The sequence below is a fragment of the Stegastes partitus genome, unplaced genomic scaffold (genome assembly GCF_000690725.1).
Source record: "Stegastes partitus isolate 25-593 unplaced genomic scaffold, Stegastes_partitus-1.0.2 Scaffold403, whole genome shotgun sequence".
NCBI classification, from domain to species: Eukaryota; Metazoa; Chordata; class Actinopteri; family Pomacentridae; genus Stegastes; species Stegastes partitus.
Genome location: NW_007578134.1, coordinates 46,082 through 67,526, shown reverse-complemented (window position 1 = coordinate 67,526; position 21,445 = coordinate 46,082). Strand labels below are relative to the sequence as shown.

At 42.1% G+C, this 21,445-nt stretch overlaps 1 protein-coding gene across 1 annotated transcript; it reads right to left on the bottom strand.

Moving 5' to 3' along the window:
* Positions 1 to 2,246: 2,246 nt before the first annotated feature.
* Positions 2,247 to 20,323, bottom strand: LOC103359896 (E3 ubiquitin-protein ligase pellino homolog 2). The gene is made up of 7 exons (XM_008285460.1): positions 19,907 to 20,323; positions 11,488 to 11,617; positions 10,679 to 10,780; positions 10,034 to 10,231; positions 8,711 to 8,896; positions 8,407 to 8,612; positions 2,247 to 7,801 (listed from the first exon to the last, which is right to left on the bottom strand). Exons 1-7 carry the CDS (start codon positions 19,984 to 19,986, stop codon positions 7,417 to 7,419), a joined length of 1,287 nt encoding a protein of 428 aa, XP_008283682.1. The 5' UTR covers positions 19,987 to 20,323; the 3' UTR covers positions 2,247 to 7,416.
* Positions 20,324 to 21,445: the final 1,122 nt, after the last annotated feature.

The following is a 21,445-nucleotide window of genomic DNA, read 5'->3' as shown; positions in this document are numbered from 1 at the left end:
TTGTAAATTGCTATCTAACCAAGCTTGTCCATATGCTGACAGCTTAGATTGTGCCACCTATTACAACTAAAATTAAACGAAAAATAAACTGTATTTCATGTCTCTCTCACCTTATCAGCCGTGAATCCCAAACAGGAGTACAAGTGTCCCAGGAGGTTCTTCTGTAGCAGCCTGGACATGTGGAAATATCAACTAAGCTCATCTAAAACAAAAAGAAAATAGAATTTAATTCAAGAATTGAGCTGACCAGGACAAGTCTGAGTCAAAAAGTAAACTTAAAGTAATGGATAAGCAGCACCAACAGCTAAAACTAATGCACAATTGACAAATAATGGTGAAAGGCTGAATAAATCTGTTAAAGTAGCTACCTAATAATATGGCTAACTGTTGGCTAAAAGTTTATTAAATATAGCTAACAGTTAGCTATGGATAAACATCTGAAACTGTTAGCTTAAAGTGGTGTTATAACTGATGCAGTTTGTTGAGATTGGACACCAGATGTATTTATTTACATCATGTATTTACAGGTATAAGTAGTCCAAGTTACCTTCAGGGTGGACAAAAGCCAAAACAACAAGTAAACACATTTATCTAAAGAAAACAAACAAGATAACCAAAACTAGCAAACCAATATACAGCATCTTATCAACTTGTGGAAGATAAAACAGGAGAAAAGAAGGTAAAAAGAAATGGCTGCTCACTTCGTACAGATGTGTAAAATCACCTGTGTGGCAGAAATCGACAGGTGATCAGTCTGGATACAGGTGCGGCAGGTTGGAAGGCGAGGAAGACAGCTGATTTCGCGCACAGCGTCAGCGCCATCTTGGATCGTATCTTCGTATGGACCAATCACCGGCAGGCCGGCAGTGGATTAACCAATCACCGGCTTGTACCTGGAGATCTACATTTGCATACAACGCCACACTCACGTTTGTTAAATACGGTGGGCGAAAACATGCGCCAGTCACATGAGAAAAGACGACCATTATAGCTAATAATTTATTTTGTTAGTTAAATATGAGGCCAATAGTTGAAATTATTAGCTAAAAGTGTACCTACCAGTTGTAACTGTTATCTAGAAGTATGGCTAGCATTTGAAATTATAAGCGAAAAGTGTGAAGGTTGAAATTATGAGCCAAAAATAGGGCTAAAATTAGAAATTGTTAACTAACAACAGGCTATGGATAAACAAATGAAACTATGAGGTAAACATAGTGAATGAACAGCTGAAATAGCTAGCCCAATTTGGGAATAAATGGGAAAATTATTAACTAAAAATAGAGCTAGCGATTGAAATTGGTTGCGAGTAGCATTAAGAGCTAAATGTGGATAAATAGCTAAAATAGTTAATTAAAGAATGGGTTTTTAAAAAATGAAAACTGAGCTAAAAGTATGCCTTAACAGTTGGAAATTGTTCGCTAACAGTGGGCTAATTATAAACAAATATAAGTTAATTAACAGTATAAATTAACAGCTGAAACAGGTAAAAGATGTAAACAATAGATTGATGTTTAAAAAATATATACTTGCTTAAACTTAAGAATTAATAGCTCAGTGACATACAAAATATAATTACATATCATTTTATATAATTGTTAAATAACATCCAATATAAAATGAGTTTAAATAACACATCGGAGCGTGACAGGTGATGTCTTTGGAGGTGTTCTGGAGTTCACCTGTCAGGCAAAAAATAAAGGTGAACCAATGTCTCAGAGTTTCAGGAGGCTTGTAGTTTTCTCCTTCCGATGCTTTGAAAGACTTTAAATGCGGTGTGTCACTGACATACCCATGAAATAGGCTTCTGTGAAAGAAAAAAAAAGGCCTCCTCCTCATGGTTTAAGCGCGATACAATTTCTGTACAAACTTGTGAATAACACCGCTCTCAGAAGGTCTTTAGGAGCGTAGACTTTGCACCAGACACTCTGCATTCTTTACAAAGTCTTTTTTAAAATTGCTATTTGAAATCGAGCGTTCTCTAATTTTGCACACATTCGCGGCTTCTTATCACATTTGCGTGGTGATGTACCGTGCGCGAGTGCCAAAAGTGCTCATTAAAACAGATGATTATTTTAAAGAGGTGATGCAACTCGGAGCAACTGCAGCATCCCGCCTGTCGCCCCGAGAGCTGGTGAGGAGCGCCCTCTGCTGGAACCACGACGTTACTGTCTACCCCTTTAACTACTGTACTCTTATTAAATAGCCTTACTTTATGCTGATCCTGAGGAAAAAGACAAACAACGTGGCAATTTTTTAAACTGGTTTATTGACATGTGTATAGCGATTGTCTGTGCACCGGACGATTACAGAAGAATATGTTATAAAATAATACAAAATAGCTGTACATAACACAGATATATTTAAAGGAATGCATTGTTAACTGTGAGGTTTTACGCTGTATAATACATGTCGGCTACTCACTCACCTATGACAAGGCGAGCTCATAAGTTGAGGAGGTTGAGGTTTCGCCATCTGAAATGAGGGTCAACTGATTTTAAAAAAGAAAAAAAAAGAAAATTAGGGAAGAGCTTATGATGTTACTGGTGGTATTAAACTGCGCTAAAATACTGTCTGAATTTTTTTTTCTAATCTAAAAACAAATTACATAACTAAGAACCCAAGAAAAGTAAAGAAAAATGAATATATCAGGTCAGAAAGCCAATGAGGGTGCCGCAACGACTCTCCATCCACATGCCAATGGTGTTACATGTCGTACTGTTTATATATATTTATATTTAAAAGCAGGATTCACTGGATTTGGCGTGATTTGTAAAGGGCAGAGATGTTTCCGTGCCTGTTTCGCTAAATCCCTTTACATAGAGACCCGTATATGGCTGACCTGTGGTGGCTCCACTGTACGCCCTCAGTAATTTGTGCATTAGATGTGCCTTCTTTCACATCCGATGCCTCGCTTATGTGTTTTTCAAAGTGTCTTTTACCAGGTTTCCTCCAGGCCTCGCCAGCTGGGAGTCTGAAATCACTAATCCTGAGCTACAGTAATTATCAACACTACGTCACTTATCCACCATCCGCCAAGTACAAATCTTGTATTTAGACTTCAAATGAGAACACATCACATTCTGAAGACAGCACGCTGACTTTCATTAGCTTTAAATGTTCCGCGATGGGCCTAAATACAAAAATGTAAACAAGTGTTGTTCTTGCAGTGAATTGGTTTGGTGGAAAATATTCGCATAGTAGTACAAAGTGGGATTCAAGAGGTCTCATTCACAAAGATCTATCAAGTATGAGGATTTTTTTTTTTTTTTTTTTTTTAGGCTGCTCTCTTTTTTTTGTTTGTTTTCTTTCTTCCAAAAATAAAACCCAAAACAACAAATAAGAGGGAAAGAAAATGCTGCAGTATTGAGGACTCGGAAGACAACTTGGTCTGCGACGAAACGCTCTCAGCATGAATAACAAGTTGGCAATCCACCGTGCAAAGTTTTTCGAGTATGTGTAGTGTACATACTGGATGTGTAGCACATGCAAGCTAGACACAATTTCCGTGTGAGTGTGTATTATCAATTATGTCTTCCATACTTGAGGCTATTATTGAAAATTACCAGACTTTTTTTTTTTCTTCTTTTTTTAGTCTTTCGAGCTAGTTCACCAAGCTACACCATAATATTCAGTTTACAAAAATAGTATCACAATATAGACCATTCAATATGAGCACCAGGGAAGGCTAAATATAGCCCGAGTATTTGGCTACATTCATTGTCTGGGCAATGTTTTCCGGTAGCATTGTGTGTAAGTGTGTTTGTTGGACACAGTGTTGGCAATGTTTTCTCACTCACAAGCTCTCCTACATCTACCACACGATTATATTTGGAAACATACACAACTTGCTTACACTGAGTAACAACAAAACCAATTGTCAGATAGAAAAATAGTTGTGTTTTGTTTTGTTTGTTTGTTTTTTTTTAACACTGAACATCTAAAAGAATTCCTCCCACTTTCCCCCAAATAAACCCAGCCCTCCCCATTTCCTAACAAAATAGTTTTTCTTTGAAACAACAACAACAACAAAAAAAAAAGATTTTCTTTTGAGGTTATATAAGGTCAAACCTAGTGACACTCCATCACACCAACATAGACCCTGTTTAGCGTAATTCAGTAACCAGAAGTGTGTTCAAATTAACAACAGAAGCAACAGAACATGTAGGTTTTTAGGACAAATCCAGCTGCTGTGTTGTTTTGCAGCCTAAACGTGCTGATTTCTGTCAGCGTAATGACAATAATGATACAGCTAAGCCCCATATTGTTCATATACGTATCAAATTTTGACTCAGAGTGAACTTTTATTTGGCAAATAGATCTTTTTTTTCTGGCGGGAGTTAACAAAAACAAGTGGCAAATATGGTAACAAACTGTGTTTGAGATGTTAACGATGAGTTTTAACTATCATATTACAAACTTTTCTACAGATTGTTGTCCTCTTTTTCTCGTCATGCTGTTTATCCTTCACATACAGAACTTTTGACCAGAAGCCTTCTCCTTTGTTTGTCTGTCTTGAAGAATTAAAGTCTCCGTGTTCAGTGTGTGCTGCAGCGCCTGATGGAGATGCTGCGACCACAACTGCTCATCAGGATGCTCTTAGTGCTGATCTTTGGATTCTTCTCAGATCCTACCATTCCTGCGAGCACAGGGGTCACTGCTGGCTTCCTACCAGCCCTTTGCGATTTTCCACAGTGTGGAACTCCTTGTACTTTTTTGATAATGCTTTGCACTGCGGCCACTGGACCTTGAAAACACTTGGATATGGCTTAATGGCCTTTCCATGTCTTGTGAGCAAGCCAAGGTCCTCACTAAGGTCTTTGGTTTCAGCCATGACTTGCCATTAACTAAGAAGCTAACTAGAGAACTACTGCATCAGCTGTTCTCAGTCTACAGTGCATGAAAAGGCTCCAGAACATGGTAGAAATATTCAGGATCATTTGGAATGGTAAAGAAACTTGTACTTTATCAAAGATTAGCAGCAGTTTTAAGAAGTAGAAAAGAATTTGGACATAAAATAAAAACATTAAAAAACAACATCTGTAACACAATGTCTGTCTTTTGTTGCTTATTTATGTCATTTTTCTGCCAGAACAAATCTACAGATCAAAACAAAATATGTCACTAAATCAAATTTGGCACGTGTATGAATCATTTTGGGCTTAACTGCACATGTGGAATGACTTAAATGCATATCAGTGGTTTGGTTGCTCATCTTTAAATTCTAGTGCTTTGGTTAGACCACACATTCTTGGATCACTGGTCTGAGACCTTGTTTGGAAATAAAAGAAGTGATGAGATTGAACACGCCTCTGGTTGAGCCCTTAACCTGGAAACCATTTCAGCCATATTTGAAGGGACTGCTGACCTAACACCTGGCTAAACATAGCACAACATCTAGCTTATCTATGGGAGTGCTATTATTGCTTTAGAGGGTTGTGAAGTGGCGTTTACCCAGTTTCATTCCCAGCCTTTGTTTATCCTCATCCTGCTTCATAATTAGGATAAGATCTTCGGCACGCAGCGTTCCCTCTGGTGCTACAGAGCTAATCAAAGAGTCGGCAGGTTTTCTTTCCATCCAAATACTACACAAGGGATCTCATTTATCTCATTTACGAGGGTGTTTGTGCATAGATTTCACACTAAAAGGATATGTCTAGACAAAAGATGAAAACCGCACACACTCAAAATGTCCTGATTTGAAAAATGGCTAGCAATTCCCCCTTCATGGGTCACTAAGAATTTAAAACACTGAATGGAAGCACAAGCCTCTGATGTGACCTTGTAACCTCCCACTGAGAATAAAGCTAAATCAGCCGGTGGTTCAGGAAGGGGAAGTATGAAACGCAGAATGCAAATCTATAACGAGACTTGATGTGAAATATAAACGGAGGTGGTTTTTGCAGAAGTTGAGGCCAGACGGGCAGCATTTCATGTCGACATGTTCTAGAACTTAACATGTGGTGAGATTTCAGGCCGAGAAGTGCAAGAGGTGGCGCTTCACCGAGTGAAGAGCACACAGACCTGCAAGAAATGCAGGCTAACTGAGAAAAAAAGGCCATTCCTTTGTTACGAGGTGCGATCAAAACGTCCTGAGACTTTGCCTGTTCAGTGTGAACGAAGCGTAATGGTCACGTGTGCAGCATGTGGGAGCTGTAACTGTCCGTCAGAAGGCAGAGTGACACGCTGTTAACACCAACACCAGTGTTACACATGTGTTTGTGAACACCGGAAGGCGGAAGGGGAATATTTGCAATTTCTTTGTGGAGTTTAAACATCATGTTTTGTGTCAGTTTACAGCTGGATGATCCAACCTTTATGTGGAGGATCAGTGGTGATGAGAGGAGGGTGAAAAGAAGAAACAGCAGTTTTCACAGTGGAAGTGCCACAGTCTAGAAGACCGGACAAGGAGCCTACAATATGATATCATAGAGAGAAGCTCACACATCCAACTATTTGAAATTCATCAGGATGTCAAGGCAAAGATCTCGTGTAAAATCTGAGGAAGAATATTCGGTGTAAACGACCTTAACCGTGATGGCATGAAGGGGCTCTGACTGCATTGTGTGCTCGGTCACAACGTGGTGATTACGTCTCTTTGGCCACAACAACACAATCATTCTCTAACCGGCTCTATGCTCCACATTTGACTCAAATCGAAGGGTTGCTGTTTTGAATGAGGTGGTGCTGGACATGCTTACAGAACGGGGACTTCAAGCGAGCGTTACAAATGCTGCAGGAGCACTTTTGTGTATCACTGCACAACAAGACCACTGTGAAGACTGCTTTCCTACGGTTTCTGATGAGTTGACTTTATTTTGGCGCAGACTATGAACTTTTTGATCGCACCTCACATGTGCAAAAAGCTACTTGCCATTTTATACTGTGCAAGGTGTCTAATACTGAGTAAAGTGTTCAGGCCTGATAGTTATTATGAGGATGTGTCATTTCATAATGCTGTGAAAATGCATGTTTGAAAAGCGTTAAGCAGCATCGTTTAAGCTCCTGGGTAAGTACTTCTGAGATCTATGTCTTCAGCTGGCATTGTGGTGGCTGGAATTTAAAACATCAGACTCCTGCATGACAGAGGACTGGACATGTCTTAGAATTTAGAGCAAACACTCTCCACATGGCAGCGCTGATTGATCTGCCATGCTCACCTATCCTCCTGATCTTATACCAATTAACGAGCTCTGAAGGATAAACAAGGGGAAGGATTCGTCAGCACTGAGCTACATTCAGTAACGCAACGTTGCAGAGTGTTGTTGTGAACTCAGACTGTGCGAGTGCAACACCCATAATCTAATAATAATCTAAGCACTCCGTATTGTTACCTCTCCACACTGACTAACGTTTGCAACACGAATGAAGCTCAGGTAGCTTCTTGTTATTGTGATGGTGGTGGCTGAGGAGTGGCGACTAGTCGATGGGGCCCTGGAAGATGAGCCTCGTCCAGCCGGGGGTGCTGAGGGCAGTGGAGCAGAAGGGGCAGACGGGTCTGAAGGCGTGCGTCCCGTGGGGCAGCGGAGTCTCGGCCCAGTACCTGGCTGTCCTCTCCGAGCAGACGTGGCCACACGGCACAAAACCGTGAGTGGGAGCTCCGGCGTCCACGTACACTGCAGGCTCACAGCCCAGCCACAGGGGCACGTAGGGGCCCACGCTCCTGCACAGGGGACATTCTCGGCGGGTTGTGGAGCCCTCGCCCTCTCCCGGTTCCTCCACTCCCTCCGATCTCTGGCCCCAGTCGTGGCGTCCGTGGACGTGGCCGCAGGCGAGGTAGACCCAGGGCTGACGCTCTTCAAGGCTGAAGTGACAACATCAACAGAGAGCGTCAGTCGTGTTAACAGGAGTTTTGTGGCTGCTTGTATGTAACAAAACACAAAAACACAGCAAAGACTTTGCTCACAGGCACTCCTGAAGATGGAAGTAAATAAACATCCTAATACAAAATGTTCATTATGTTTGAAGTGACATAAAGCTGCTTTCCACTGCAGGAACTTGCTGGATGTTTTAGGATGGTCTGAACCTTTGTGCATGTTCCAAATGCCACCTCAGAACCTCTTACAGGGCTGTTTACAGTTAGAAAAAAGTATCTACTTCAGGGTAGGTACTTCTTTGTGGTCCTGGCAACTGCTTTGTTGTTTGAGCGGCATTTCTCAGCCCAGTCTTCTCCTCTCAACCGTCACCAATGGAAATTCCCCATCTATGTGTACATAGGGGGAATTTCCCATTGTTGACGGGGATTCACACACATATGAAGGCTGATGGAACAGATCTCCGATGATTTGTACACCACAGTGGAAACAGAAAGGCTGACAGAGCTGTTCGTGTTTGTGCCACCTCATGCCTGCCTCGATGTCCTGCAGTGGAGAGTTGCCTGTGATAATGAGGTGTGACTGTGGGCCCCACCTGTGGCTCCGTGGCAGGCTGGGGAAGGCCAGTGTGCTGAGGCCTACAGGACACTGAGGCCGGGACGCGTTAAGCTCCTGACGAAGAGCCTCCAGGTGACGCAGGGTGGGAGCTCGCATGAGCCCCTCACCTGTACGCCACAACAGTGTGGCACCACACAGATCAACCAGAGAACCGTCTCGTAGTGCGCTGCTCTCTCCCTCCGCCTGGAGGGGACAGACCAACACAAGCTGACAATCAAAGCGAAAGGAGGCCTCGATGAAGCCAAAAAGGAACCAAAGCAGCAGCAGCAGCAGCAGCTCACCAGTTTGCCCCGGCTGGGTCCAGAACGGGTTTCCCTCAGAGCATAAACATCTCCACAGACAGAGATCTCCCTCCACAGACCCTGCTTGGGGTCCTCTGGGAATCCCTCCGGATGCATAACCAGAACCCCGTTGGTTGTCAAACCGTCCATGTGCCCGTCAGGATTTTTCCATTTGGTTGCTTTCTCCTGCAGCAGCAAAGAAAATGAAAGTATAAAACCACCCCTCATCAAACTGAGCTAATTAAGTAAAAAATGACACCTTGGCTTTGGCTTTGTTCTTCTCAGCAGTGAGTGGATGAATGACTTTTTTTTTTTTGATTTATTGTGTCATGTTTGTACAGTAACTACACCAACATAGATCCCAAGACTGAAGTGCTGCTTAAACATTTCCACAAAATAAAAGTCAAAAAATGGAAAAAGCACCTTAAGCATCATTCACAAATTTACAAACATCCTTCACAACAGAATTCAGAGAAGAATATTCCATCCTGCCTTCTTGTACGTCAGAAACTCATACGTGTCAGTTACATGAACATCTGAGGGTTTTGTCATTTACACTTTAGCAGCACATCTGCGGTGTAGGGTTGTGGCAAGACAAGACTGAGTTTTTTGGGGGCAATTTGTCTTCAGTTTACTGGTTTAAGTTCACACCTACAGACTACTTCATTTATAAAGGATAAGGTTCCTGATTGGTAATACCATCACAACAAACTCTGCCATTGTGATCAAGACTTTAAATCATAAGCCCTGTTTGACACCATAAATGATTCACAAACTTCATGTGTTGAGTGGTGCCACAGTGCAACAGTGCAGAACTTTTACATATAAAATAATGTAAAGTCAGACAGGCTCCCACGTCACTGGTTAAGCTCGAGGTAAATCTCTTGTGTTTTGTAGTACAGTGGAGGTTTAAATCTGGTGTCTGCACATGGGCAGCAGTATGTTTTATGTCAGCCAGCAATGATTAGTTTGCCAAAGCTGAGGAGCAAAGCAATTTTAGTGACAGAGATAGAAAAGGCTACAGGAAATAGAAGTATGGTGGAGGATATGGAGGAAAAACCTATGAAGAAAAGTCTCTGATGCTGCAGATAAAAAAGAAACTTGAGAGGAAGTCTAATAAAGAGAGAGATCGATGGCGAGACATACGTCATAAATACCAGTCGGCAGGGTTTGTGTAATTACTTTCACTGCCTGAAGGGAAGGTTTAAATCACCATAATTTGTACAGAACAAAAGAAAATTGTTCTGTGAATAACTTAAACAGTGATTCTAAAAATACACTGTCATTAGAAACCTCTTGTGATTGATTATCACGTCGACTCACCCCTAGGAAGATATTTTTGGAGGAGTCGAAGCCCGCGGCGTAGATGCGTGCCGTGTAGGGAGGGTTGCGTTCGCACACCACTCTGCAGGCGAAGCGGGAGATGGTGCTGGGGGCGATGGAGGGGTCCTCGCCCTCCTTCCCCCCTCCGGAGGTGTCCGTCACCACGAAGTCGATGGGACTCTCTGTGGAGCGTCCGATCTGCACGGGACAGCGAGGAGAGATCACAGCTGTAAATCAATTAAATTACAGCAGGGTCTTGAAATTTCCTACATTTTAATAGCTTTCTCTAAACCACGGATGCTCATGCTTTTAATGCTGTGAGTGATTTCACTGAGACTGTTCGTCATTTTTTGGACGTTAAACAAATCTGTGACACTATTATAAGAGCAGAGTCTTGTGCATATAAATAGACTTTCTTGCGGATATTACGCAAAAGCCTTTATTTTTAATGGTCACAGTTCTGAACCAAAATAATCTTCCCAGTGTAGAAGAGACTTTGATGGCATTACATAAGAGTGTATTTCGGGAGAAACTCGCACGTGATCACAAATCGAGGATTATTTTCTGCTGTCAACGCTGTCATCGCTGAAGTAGGACTCGTGAAAAAACGTTGACCTTGTTTTCTCGATTTCCTCGGTGCGTTACCTGGAACATGTCTGTGTTGTTGTCATGGCAGTACTCCACCACCACTGTCTGGTTACGGGACAATGTGAAAGAGATGCTGTGCTGCCCCCTGCTGTGCACCGCCTGAAACAACAACAGCAGCAGCAACAAGATGTGTTAGAGCACTCGTTTTCTAAAGCAATTTATCAGTTTTTTTGACAATCCAAATGCTTGACTAAATAATGTAGCTACTCAAAAACACAAATTGTGATTCATTAATTTAAAATAAACGTTGCACTAAACATTAGCCCGAGTAGGTGACTAGTAGTATGCATGACATTAAGCATGCTCAGTCTGCACACAGTAAAGACTTAGTTTTACTTAATTTGACCAAAATCTACGTATTTTCCTGTTATGTCTGACCGTTGGATGTACAAAAATGTCTTTTATGCTTGAGTACAGGAAACCTAAATTCTCAAAACTGGTTAAAAAATATGAATTGCTGCTTTTATTATCAATTCAATTATAGTTTTGGTGCTGCTGATTTTCCTGGCTCTGGGTTAAAAAAATCTTCTATATCCAGAAAAACCCTGGTAAAGTAATATTTTAAGTGACGGTGGCCCTCGACACTAATCAGACGGTGGCAAAACATTAATTTGTCTTCGTTTTATAAACGACAACATGTGTCAGTCGTCAGGCAATCATGCATTCTGATGCAGGAAGACACGGCACACAAAAGGACAGACCACATACGCCCGTCTTCGTGATTAGTCATCCTTCCTCTGGCACACTTCTGAAAGACTCACAGGAAGGAAACTAACGCTGCACACTGATAAAACGCGAGCGCAGACCTTGCTGTCCTGTGGCGTGTTGAGGATGTGCACGGCGCTGGGTTTGACACCGTTGGCCTTGGCCCTTCGGTACAGAGCGAAGCGGCTCTTTCTGCGCCCACGGTCTCCGCTTGGTAGAGAACCATTGTACCTGGAGAGAGACAGACGCACAACGACAAGCACAGGAAGGAAATATGAAACAAACAGATCCTCATTAACGCTGGTCCCCTCTCCCACCACATGATAGACACACTTCTTATGCAACACAAACTTGAAGTAAACATGAACATAAACAAGTGCAGCCACAAGTTTTCGGCCACGGATAGCAGAAGGCTAAATTACTGGAACCATCCAACACAGGTACTTGCTACTTAAATCTACCTACACACCTGAACCAACCACACTTATTTATCAGAGAAAAATCAAGTTAGCAGCTTGTTTGTTCAGCAGAAGAACAGCCAGCTCAGATTAAAGTTGCTTCTGGATGTAACCCTTTGAATACACTTTGCCAACGTTGATGTAAGCGTTAACCCTCTGAACCTCCAGCATGTTGTTTGTGCTCCAGTCACCTTTTTACTCACTGTGGGCTCTTTTTTTTACTGCAACATAAAGTCCTTCATCTCTATGGAAACAGCACAACCACGGCAAGAAGTAGAGAGAACTACTGTCTGAAGCATTTATACTGCCATAAATCAAACACAAAAAGAAAGTTGAATTTCTTCGATTACTTATTTTGCAAGAAAAAAAAGGTAAATTTTTCTAAAGCGGCTCTACATACTATAGATATTTTACAACTTACATTATTCATTTGTTTCCATACGTCTCCTCTCTGCTCTGTGTAAACACAGCCTGCAGTTCGGCTGAATAGTTACAGATTTTTTGTCAAGTGACTGCTGGTCACAGCTGAGTCAGTCGTGGCTTCACAGTTGCACCAACAAGTACAGAATTGTTTTTGTTTTTTTCTTCAGGATCTGGTGCTAAATAAGAAATGTAGAATAAAGTGATTTTGATTAAAATATCATCATTTTAGCCTTAGATTTAGTTAACTTTCTGGATGGGGCAGACTATGCTGATTTCAAGTACTGAAGGAAAGTTAAAAATCTGGCAGTTCTTACTGTGTTTTTATGGTTTTCTTTCTCGGAGAAATTGTGTAATTTTGGTGATTTTCTTTTTAAAGATGAAATGATTTGCAAACATTCAAGCAGGTTTTGGGGTTCAGAGGGTTATTCGGTTCATTGTCAAACTGTTAGTTTTATCTGGGTTGTGTTTGCATCGTTGCCAGTGTTAGAACAACTCATTTTTTCTGCAGGATTTTTTGTCACTGAATCATTCTTTTAACCATCTGAGGGGACATGACAACAGCGAGGAATGACACTCCCTCTCAAAAAAATACGATGCCACGACAAGGTGCAGAAGTCTAATTTCCTCTCAGACCATTTAAACTACAATTTGCTGAAAGATTATTATATTATTTCTGTCCGGTGATGCCAAAAAGGATGCCTCCGCCAGCTGTAAGGTATCCACACCGGACTACAGCACAACCACATGTACACACACATTAGCTCCATCTCTGCTGAGAAACCCTAATGGTGGTAAAAACACTTATCTTGTTTGCACACAGTGTTTAAATGTCATCATTTAAAGTGCCGCTGAGCTGCCACTACGCCTGTAGAAATAACTGAAATTAATCTTTACGGCTACATCGCTGCATATACACCTCTGAAATGAATCAAAGCAGCGCGTACGAGCCACTCGTGATTGGTATAAAAGTGCTGAACCTCGATGAAAAGGACAACCGGCACTTGATCTGACGCACTCAGCCTGTACTTAAGGCCCACGTTCACCGGAGAGGAGCTTCGTCTAACCTCTCCTTCTCATGTAAAGCATTGTAGCAAGACAGAATTATCTCCATGACATCGCTGCACAATTACATTAAAGCTCTGATTATGTGCTCCAGTTAGGACTTTGAATGCTACTTTGAAGGTATGCGTTTATTAATAGAAGCAGAAATGAAAATTCTGATTCTTCGCACGGGTGTGGTAAATAATAAATTCAAATCCAGACGTTTGAGTGTTTTATAATTCAATATCAACCTTTTAATGACGTTAACACGGTTCTGGTGTTAACGAACGTACTGATTTTCTTTTGAAGCCGAGTCAAATGACAGAAATGTTCTTAAACGAACATAGCACCAAAACATAGTAAAAGTCCTCTGATTGATACAATATTATAAGTGTCATCATTATATTATTAACAGCATCAGTGTGTCAGCAGCAGGTTACTGTTGGAGCGGCTGCAGCTTTAAACTACTTCATATCTACATACAGGGACAGCAGCTACATCTGAGGGCTCCTAATATGATAATTATGAGAAGCAGGAAGAGAAACCAAAGTTCTCTGTTTTCAGTTTTGGAAGTTCTTCCTCTAATTACTGATTATTGGCTCTGCTGAGTATTTATTGAAATGAAACCGTGTGAGAAGTGGTGGAGCTGCTCACAACTCACACATCTACAGAGTACACACTGCTTGTTTGGAAGGAGACGTAAAAGTTAGAAAAGTAATCTTTAGCTGCACTTTAAAAGCTTAATCTATTAACCATCGTGTCAAATCTGCATCTAGAAAAGCTGTCAGATAAATTTAGTGGAGCAGGAAGTCCAATATGTCCCTCTAAAACGTTGTGCGGTGGAAGTATAAAGCAGCACCACATGGAAAGTACTTCAGATTTGTAGACAAGAACAGTATTTGAGTACATGTGCTAAGTTAATTTCCACCATTGTCAAACGCCATTTTCACAGTTTGAGTTCACACAGAGGGCAGTATGCCGGTTTTAGGCTCTTCACTAATCAGCAGGACATGGTTCTTATTAAAACCATTCAGAGGAAACTCAGCAGGCAAGAAGACCACAACAATATAGACAATAAGTGTGCTTGCTGGCCTTCAAACCTGATCAGATCAGAGGGCATCTGGCGTGTCTCCGCTCTGATCCGCCTCACACTGAGGGTCAAAGGAACCACTGTCTGCCCTCCGACAGCGTTGGAACAGTTCAGCCCTGAAACTGCGATTGATTCATCAAGCTCGAGCCTTTTTCAAAAGAAAATCAGCCGGTGGCCATTCTGAAGTAACTCATCAAATGATAATGCGAGATTCTATCTGATCAGTTGTTTTCAAACAAGAAATCTTTTTTGTCACCTCCTTACACGGCTGCTCTGCTGTGTTTAATGTGGGCCCTTAACGAATGTGCTCAGATAATTATGATGATTGCATTATGCTGCAGCTGTTTGTTGGGAGATCCAGTCTTACTCACTGTGCACCTGCATTCTGAAACAACATCAAGAACAATCTAAACCTTAACTTTTTATTACCCTAAAGGCAATTTAAGTTGCTCATTTAACCTCATTTTGCTCACTTTTGTTGCAGCTGATTCACCTCGTCTTGAATCTTAACTGGATTTATTCTTCTGAATGTTTTTTTAAATCATTTTATTAATTTGTCTTTTCTATACAGTTACTGCTAATTTCAGTATTCTTGCATTTGAACGCCTACATCTCCTATATGTTTGTGACACTGCTCTACCCTAATGTAGCTTCGAGTTTAAATGAAATGTTTATTGGAAAAGTATTAAAATTGCAATATGGCAAAATGCAAAATCCAAATCTCAGGAGCTGCAATTGTTAGTCAAAGGTATCACAATGTACTATTATAAATGAGCCACTTCCACAAATAATATTCTCCAGTTCTAAGGGAACATGCTCGTTTAGTGCAGACAATCACATCATTTTATTTTTTCAGTGGAAAAGAACACTTTCCAACCCACTAAAATCATGACTCGTATCACAACATCTGTCAAAATAACTAAGTCAGATATCAACATTTAATTAACCGATTTCAAATTCCCATTTTAATTTGAACCGGTGAAATGACTGCATGGCAAAGGCTGCAATTAGGGGAATGTGTTACGCAGCAGGGCCTGACCTGCCTCATAAACCGTCATCGGGTTTACAAACTCTGCCGTCCTCCTCGTGTGACAGTTACCGATCCAAGGCGCCCGCATGTAAACATGTGAAACCCAAAGAAAACACTAGATGCGAACGCTGAATTTGTACCTGACGGGAGTGTTTCAGGTTTGAGACGAGAGGCGGTGTTGCGTAACACCTGTTGCTGAACGTTCACCACATCATACGGCAACACCGCAAACTGTCAGCAGTTTAGGAAGCACCACAGGCAGCTACCTGACAAACATGTGGCCAAACAGTCAAGCGACAGCAGTGATGCTCTCACCCAGTCTGTTAAACAAATTACTATTTCGGCGACTATTTGTCACTGTTACTCAGTATTAAAAGTGCCGACGAAGGTGCCACAAGGTAGCGAACATGACAACACACTATCCCACTAACAAACTCCTCTGAATGCTGAATAGGAGATCCACACTCCCGCACTTACTTCAGTCACGCTGCCCTCCAACAACTAAAGAAAAAGTGGAGCTGAACTATGTGGAGTTAATATTGTGATAGCATCTCATGTGATAATGCTTCACTGCATGTTAAATCTGATAAATGTGAATAGGGGCTTTACTTTAACCCTCTGAGATCCAAAACCCACTGGCAGGTTCAAAAAATGCATTTAAGAAAAAAAACAAACAGAAAATACATAAATTGCTAAAATGATGCCAGATATCAGAACCAAAAACTGTAAAAACAGAAGGATTAATTACATTTATAATCATTTTACACGCAGTTCTGTCAAAAAAAAGCACCAAAGTCGAACCTTAAACTCATCCATCCATTATCTATACACCGCTTTATCCTCACGAGGGTCATGGGGGGCTGGAGTCTATCCCAGCTGACTCAGGGTGAAGGCAGGTTCACCTGGACAGGTAACCAGTCTATCACAGGGCTACATTTAGAGACAGACAACCAAGCACACTCACATTCACACCTACGGACAATTTAGAATCACCAATTAACCTCAACATGTTTTTGGACTTGTGGGAGGAAGCCGGAGAACCCAGAGAGAACCCACGCTGCACGGGGAGAACATGGAGACTCCACGCAGAAAGATCTCGGGTGTCCTCACCAGGACACAAACCGCTGACCTTCTAGCTGCGAGGTAACGATGCTAACTACTGCTCCACCTTGCAGCCTACCTTAAAATCATTTCCTAAAAATCCCTTTATTCAAGGATTCAAGGAACTTTATTTGTCATGCCAGCTCCCATTCACACATCAGTGGTATAAAATTTGCACTCAGGTCGCGTTTTTTTAGGAAAAAGCCTCATAAATATAAAGTACAATAAAACAAGAGCAAAATAAAAGCAGCGAGGTGGACTGTGATATGTTGTATGATGTATTATGCGATGCGTCTTAAATATTATTTGCCAAAAATAAAACTTTCAGACTAGCTAGATTCTGTAAAATAAAATAAAAAATCTGGTGCTTCTCAGTGCCATTATAGTTCCTCCAGCAGTCACATGACAAAAACTCAGGAACCACTCAGCTGAACTGCAGACTGTGTTTACACAAAGCAGATAGCATATAAATATGAAAACAAGGTAAAAGTTAGCATGTTTTCACCATTTTTTTCTACTGTTGGTGACACCCGTGTGCATCTGGAATAATGTTGTACATGTTATTTCCAATTTTTTCAATTTTTGTAAAATAAATAATGAAGGAAATTCCACTTTTCTGTCATGACTGTATGACTTTACACCTGTGTCATACTGCACAGAAGACATTTTTGAGTTCCTTCGACCTCTAGTCGTGTTTGTTCTGTTTCCAGGACTTTATATTGCAGTGAAAAATGAGGATACAGTGAGAAAGAATGTGTCTGGAACAAAAAAATGTCGAGAAACTGCTGGGGGGCTCAGAGGGCTAAGAAATTATAGCGCAAATCAAACTGCAATATCTTTTAGAAAAATCATAATTAGATATTTTCCCTACCAAGTCCTATCAAATTCTCTAAATAGCACAGTGAAAGAGTGCAAAATACTTACGTTTTCTTATAATATCCTGCTATACTTCTTTCAGTAATAGAACTTAATTCAGCTTGTGGCGGGAAAAAAAAAAAAGTAAAGTGGTTTTGATGTTTAATTTCTGAGTGTGTCTGCGGAGAAGTTTGTTGACATCATGTATATTTAATGAGCTGTACTTCCAAGAATCTCAGCGCAAAAATAAATGCTCCTCAGGTCAGAGCAGGGCAGTGATATATATATATATATTTTTGTTTGTAAATGTGGTGTCCAGTAAAAAAACACATGACTCAGTGCTAACCTGAGCCCTCCGTGGCCCGGCCTGTCAGTACAATCTGAACTGTGACTGACGAGGGAAAGACTGGGTCAGGAAGAGGAGACACATGAGGACAGAGCTGGAGATACGAAGCAGGGCAGAGGATAAGAGGGCACAGGAGAGAAAATCAGCTTAGGGAGAGAGCGAAAAGGCACAAGGTTGACCGAAACAGAGACAGAAAAGCAGTCAGAAGCTATCATGAGTATTAGGGCCAGAGAAGCTAAATGAACGGAACGAGGGAAAGGGCACAAAGAGGAAGGGCTGGGAGACGAAGCAGAAGGTCGAGGGGAAGAGGCCTGTGGAGGAGCAGCTCCATAAGGTGCAATTACGGGCAGCTCTGACCTGCATCACGCATGTGCACACATCATAAAGCACAATATGAAATATTCACTCCTTCTGCCCCCCAACACGGGGTTTATTTTCGTTGAGGGCAAGTCACCAAGGAGGCCTGCCTCCCTGAAAGTCAGCGCTCAGCAAAACACTGGAGGGGACTGGGTGAGAGACTGCGACAGAGACCGTGGGAATTAAAAGGTGCACGTGTGTGTGGGTGTAAATACATGCAGAGGACACGTTTTCGTAGTGATGAGTAGGTTATGAGCAGGTCGAGTGTCGTTGGGCGTGCACGGTGTCCAGTCAAACTAAGGTAATGAGCGATGGCAGGCAGCCACTGCAAAGATCACATGGCCTGCAGTGAAGCAGGCATCGACCACACGGGGCATGTGATCATCAAGGCTGACAGATGCAGAGTCAAGCTACAGTTGCACAAAACAGGCCTGGAAAGTATGGTATCAGTCAGGAAGCAGCAGAAAGAACAGCCTGTCCTTACACCGGCTACCTACTGCATGTTTGGGGACAGAGGAGCTGGTCATTGGCCGGGTAATTAATGACAACATCAATGTTAACGTGTCACCTACTACTGTAAGCAGGTTGTAAGTCGTTTTATACAACAGAATTTTACTCAGCCCTTGTTTAAAACCACACAGAAGCTACCTAACAGCCTTGAGCCCATCACTCCGGAAATGTAAGATCAAACCACCAAACCTCAACCACTGACGTTTTAAAGTCAGCTAACACAAATGCATTTTCAGCCCTAAACGAGCCACATAACGGCGCACACCGCAGCTTCTGTTGCACTTGCCAAAAAACCCTCAAAAACAGGCCTCCACTATCACTTCTTCTCGCTTCCCCATTCAGATCAGTGCATGCAAAAAAGGGCCGCTGTGTTCAAACAGTCAGATGACGAGGAGGACGGCTAATCAGTATTCTGATGCGGGCGGGCTCCAGCCTTCCTCGCTCCATGTTCAGCCGGAGGGGAAGAGATAGGCCATTAGGTCAGTTATCTTTGGCTTACACAGGAAGCTCTGCGGGGCAGGAGGGAGGCCTGTGTGAGCCTGGATGTGACTCTGTATGTGTGTGTTGTGGCATTTCTGGTCCCTGCAGACCCTGCACAGTGTGGAGGCTGTAGGGCTGGAAATGCTGTGGAAGCTGGTGGCTGTCATCAGCACATCCTGTCTACTGTGTGCACTGGTGATGTAGAGGGGCTTTTCCTCCTCCTCCTCATCCTCCTCATCCTCATCATCCTCCACCTCCTCCTCCTCCTCCTCCTCCTCCTTACTGCTGCCTGGCATGGATGGTCATCTGGCTTTATCAATTAGTAATAACAAGGATGAGAGAGGCTGTGAGCGAGAATGCATGCATTTTTCAGACAATGATATCCTCCTCAGTCCTACTTTTAGCAATCCTGCACAGTATGACATCATTGGGATTTGCAGGCTGAGCCATCCAGCGCTGCTTTACCCCCCACTACAACCATTGATGAAAAGCTACATCCGTAGTAGCCATATGTACTGTGACTACAGCACATTTTGCGCTCAAGAATGCCACAAAGACAGAAAATATGCATTCATCTGGAGCATAAACTTACTTTACAACATCACTACAGAGCCACACTGGTGGTAAAAACGCCTGCAATGTGGAATAAATGAGAAATAAGCTCAATTTGTGAAACCATGACGAGTTTATTACGTGAAAAAGGGGCGATTTTTGTGCAACAGCATTAGATTAAAACACGTTTATTGCGCTGATGGAGCCGCTACATATTTAATTTGCCGAAGCTGTTTCTCGCTTCTTTTTTTTTTTTTTTTTTTTTAAAGAGACTTACCCCAAAATGACCAATTCGCCGTATTTTACCGGGTCTTTAACGGGCACATCATCATCTCCGTCTTTTTTCGGTGAATTCATCAGACTGGACTGCTCCAGAAGAAGAAGAAAAAAAATTTAAAAATTGGGGAAAAAAAAGAAAAAAGGGGGGCAGAGAAAGAGAGAGAGAGAGACGCGTCCAATGCCAACAGTGGGGAGATAAAACAATGCTAACACGCTCGGAACTGTAAAGGGAAGTGGTGCGGAGGTTTGTAGTCTATCAAAGTTTGGCCGCAGTTGGGCAAAGTTTCTCCAGACTTCTTGCCGTTTGTTTCGGTGTTTTAATCCCGTGGAGGAGCATCTTTTCGCGGCTTTAATGCCCGTGTGGAGCTAGTTTGTATCGCGACAAATCTGTTCAGTAGCATCGCGTACAACAACGGCTAACGGCAGGGAGTGGCGCGTACCATCCCGAGCAGGGGGGGATCACTCGGCATCACATGTCCGAATAGTTTGTAAGATTCCCATTGTAGGGAAAAATCAATTCACGTGTGATCCAAAGGATTTTTATAAATGCTATACTCGCGATTAGAAGAAGGAAATGTAAGAGAAGTGAAAATATAAATGCGCTTGCAGGGTGATCTCCCCCGCGAAACAACAAATGGACGCATCCTCGATGAGAAGCTGGCTGGTAGAATAAAACGAGGCGTTTGGAAATACCCGCATCCCCTGACATGCAGAGGCGTCCTGCTATATTTAAAGTAACACGCTTTGATGCTTGATTTTTTTTGTAATTTAAAAAAAAAAGCACAACATATAGCGATGATTTTATGGGTCATTATGGAGTCTGACGTAATGAGGGGCTTCGGGGGGTGTGGTGGTGGTGGTGGTGGTGGTGGAGGAGCTGCTGGGATGTGGGTCACCATTGCGCCCCAGACCAGACGACACCTTCCCTCCTCTTCCTCCTCTCTGCGTCTCATGTGGGAGTTGGGAGACAGATATAGGCCGGCTGGAGAGGATGCATGCATCTCCCGCACTCACACACAAACACACGCGCCGCCGCACGCACACCAAGTGTAGTAACGCGTCATGTTGTGGCCACATGAGGGCAGTGCATTTGCAAACTTTCCAGCCAATGAAGTTAGTAAAGTCAAATGTTTTATTTTTTATTTTTTGCACTAATTTATGTGTTTAAAAACAGATTTGCTGTGTGGGTCTTGCAGCTTTGAAGCTCAGCCCACAAATCTTTAGATTTTAAGCTCATATTTGCACCATTTTCAAGTTTTTTCAGAGGAAAATGGATATAAAATATAAAACAATGTGCTCTATGCTCAGATTTGTGTGAAATGTGAGATTTCCAAAGCAATATATGTCAAAAGTGTGCCTTAAAAATGCTTGTTTTCAATGCTTAGATCAATGGTGTCGTATAATTTTTAATTTCCCAGGCAATTTTCTCCCACAGAATTCTTATTTTTGTAAAACAACCTAACAAAAAGATCATTTAGATCCACGGCTCTTCATTAAACATATGAAGCAGCTGCTTTGTCGCATATAAATTGTTAAG

Excerpts from the sequence above, each read along its gene's own strand:
- LOC103359896 (XM_008285460.1), bottom strand. The coding sequence starts at position 19,986 with ATGAATTCACCGAAAAAAGACGGAGATGATGATGTGCCCGTTAAAGAC. Across the intron at positions 11,618-19,906 it reads GGCGAATTGGTCATTTTGGG|GTACAATGGTTCTCTACCAA; the intron begins GTAAGTCTCTTT and ends GTCTCTCTCCAG. Across the intron at positions 8,613-8,710 it reads GACCCAGCCGGGGCAAACTG|GCGGAGGGAGAGAGCAGCGC; the intron begins GTGAGCTGCTGC and ends TGTCCCCTCCAG.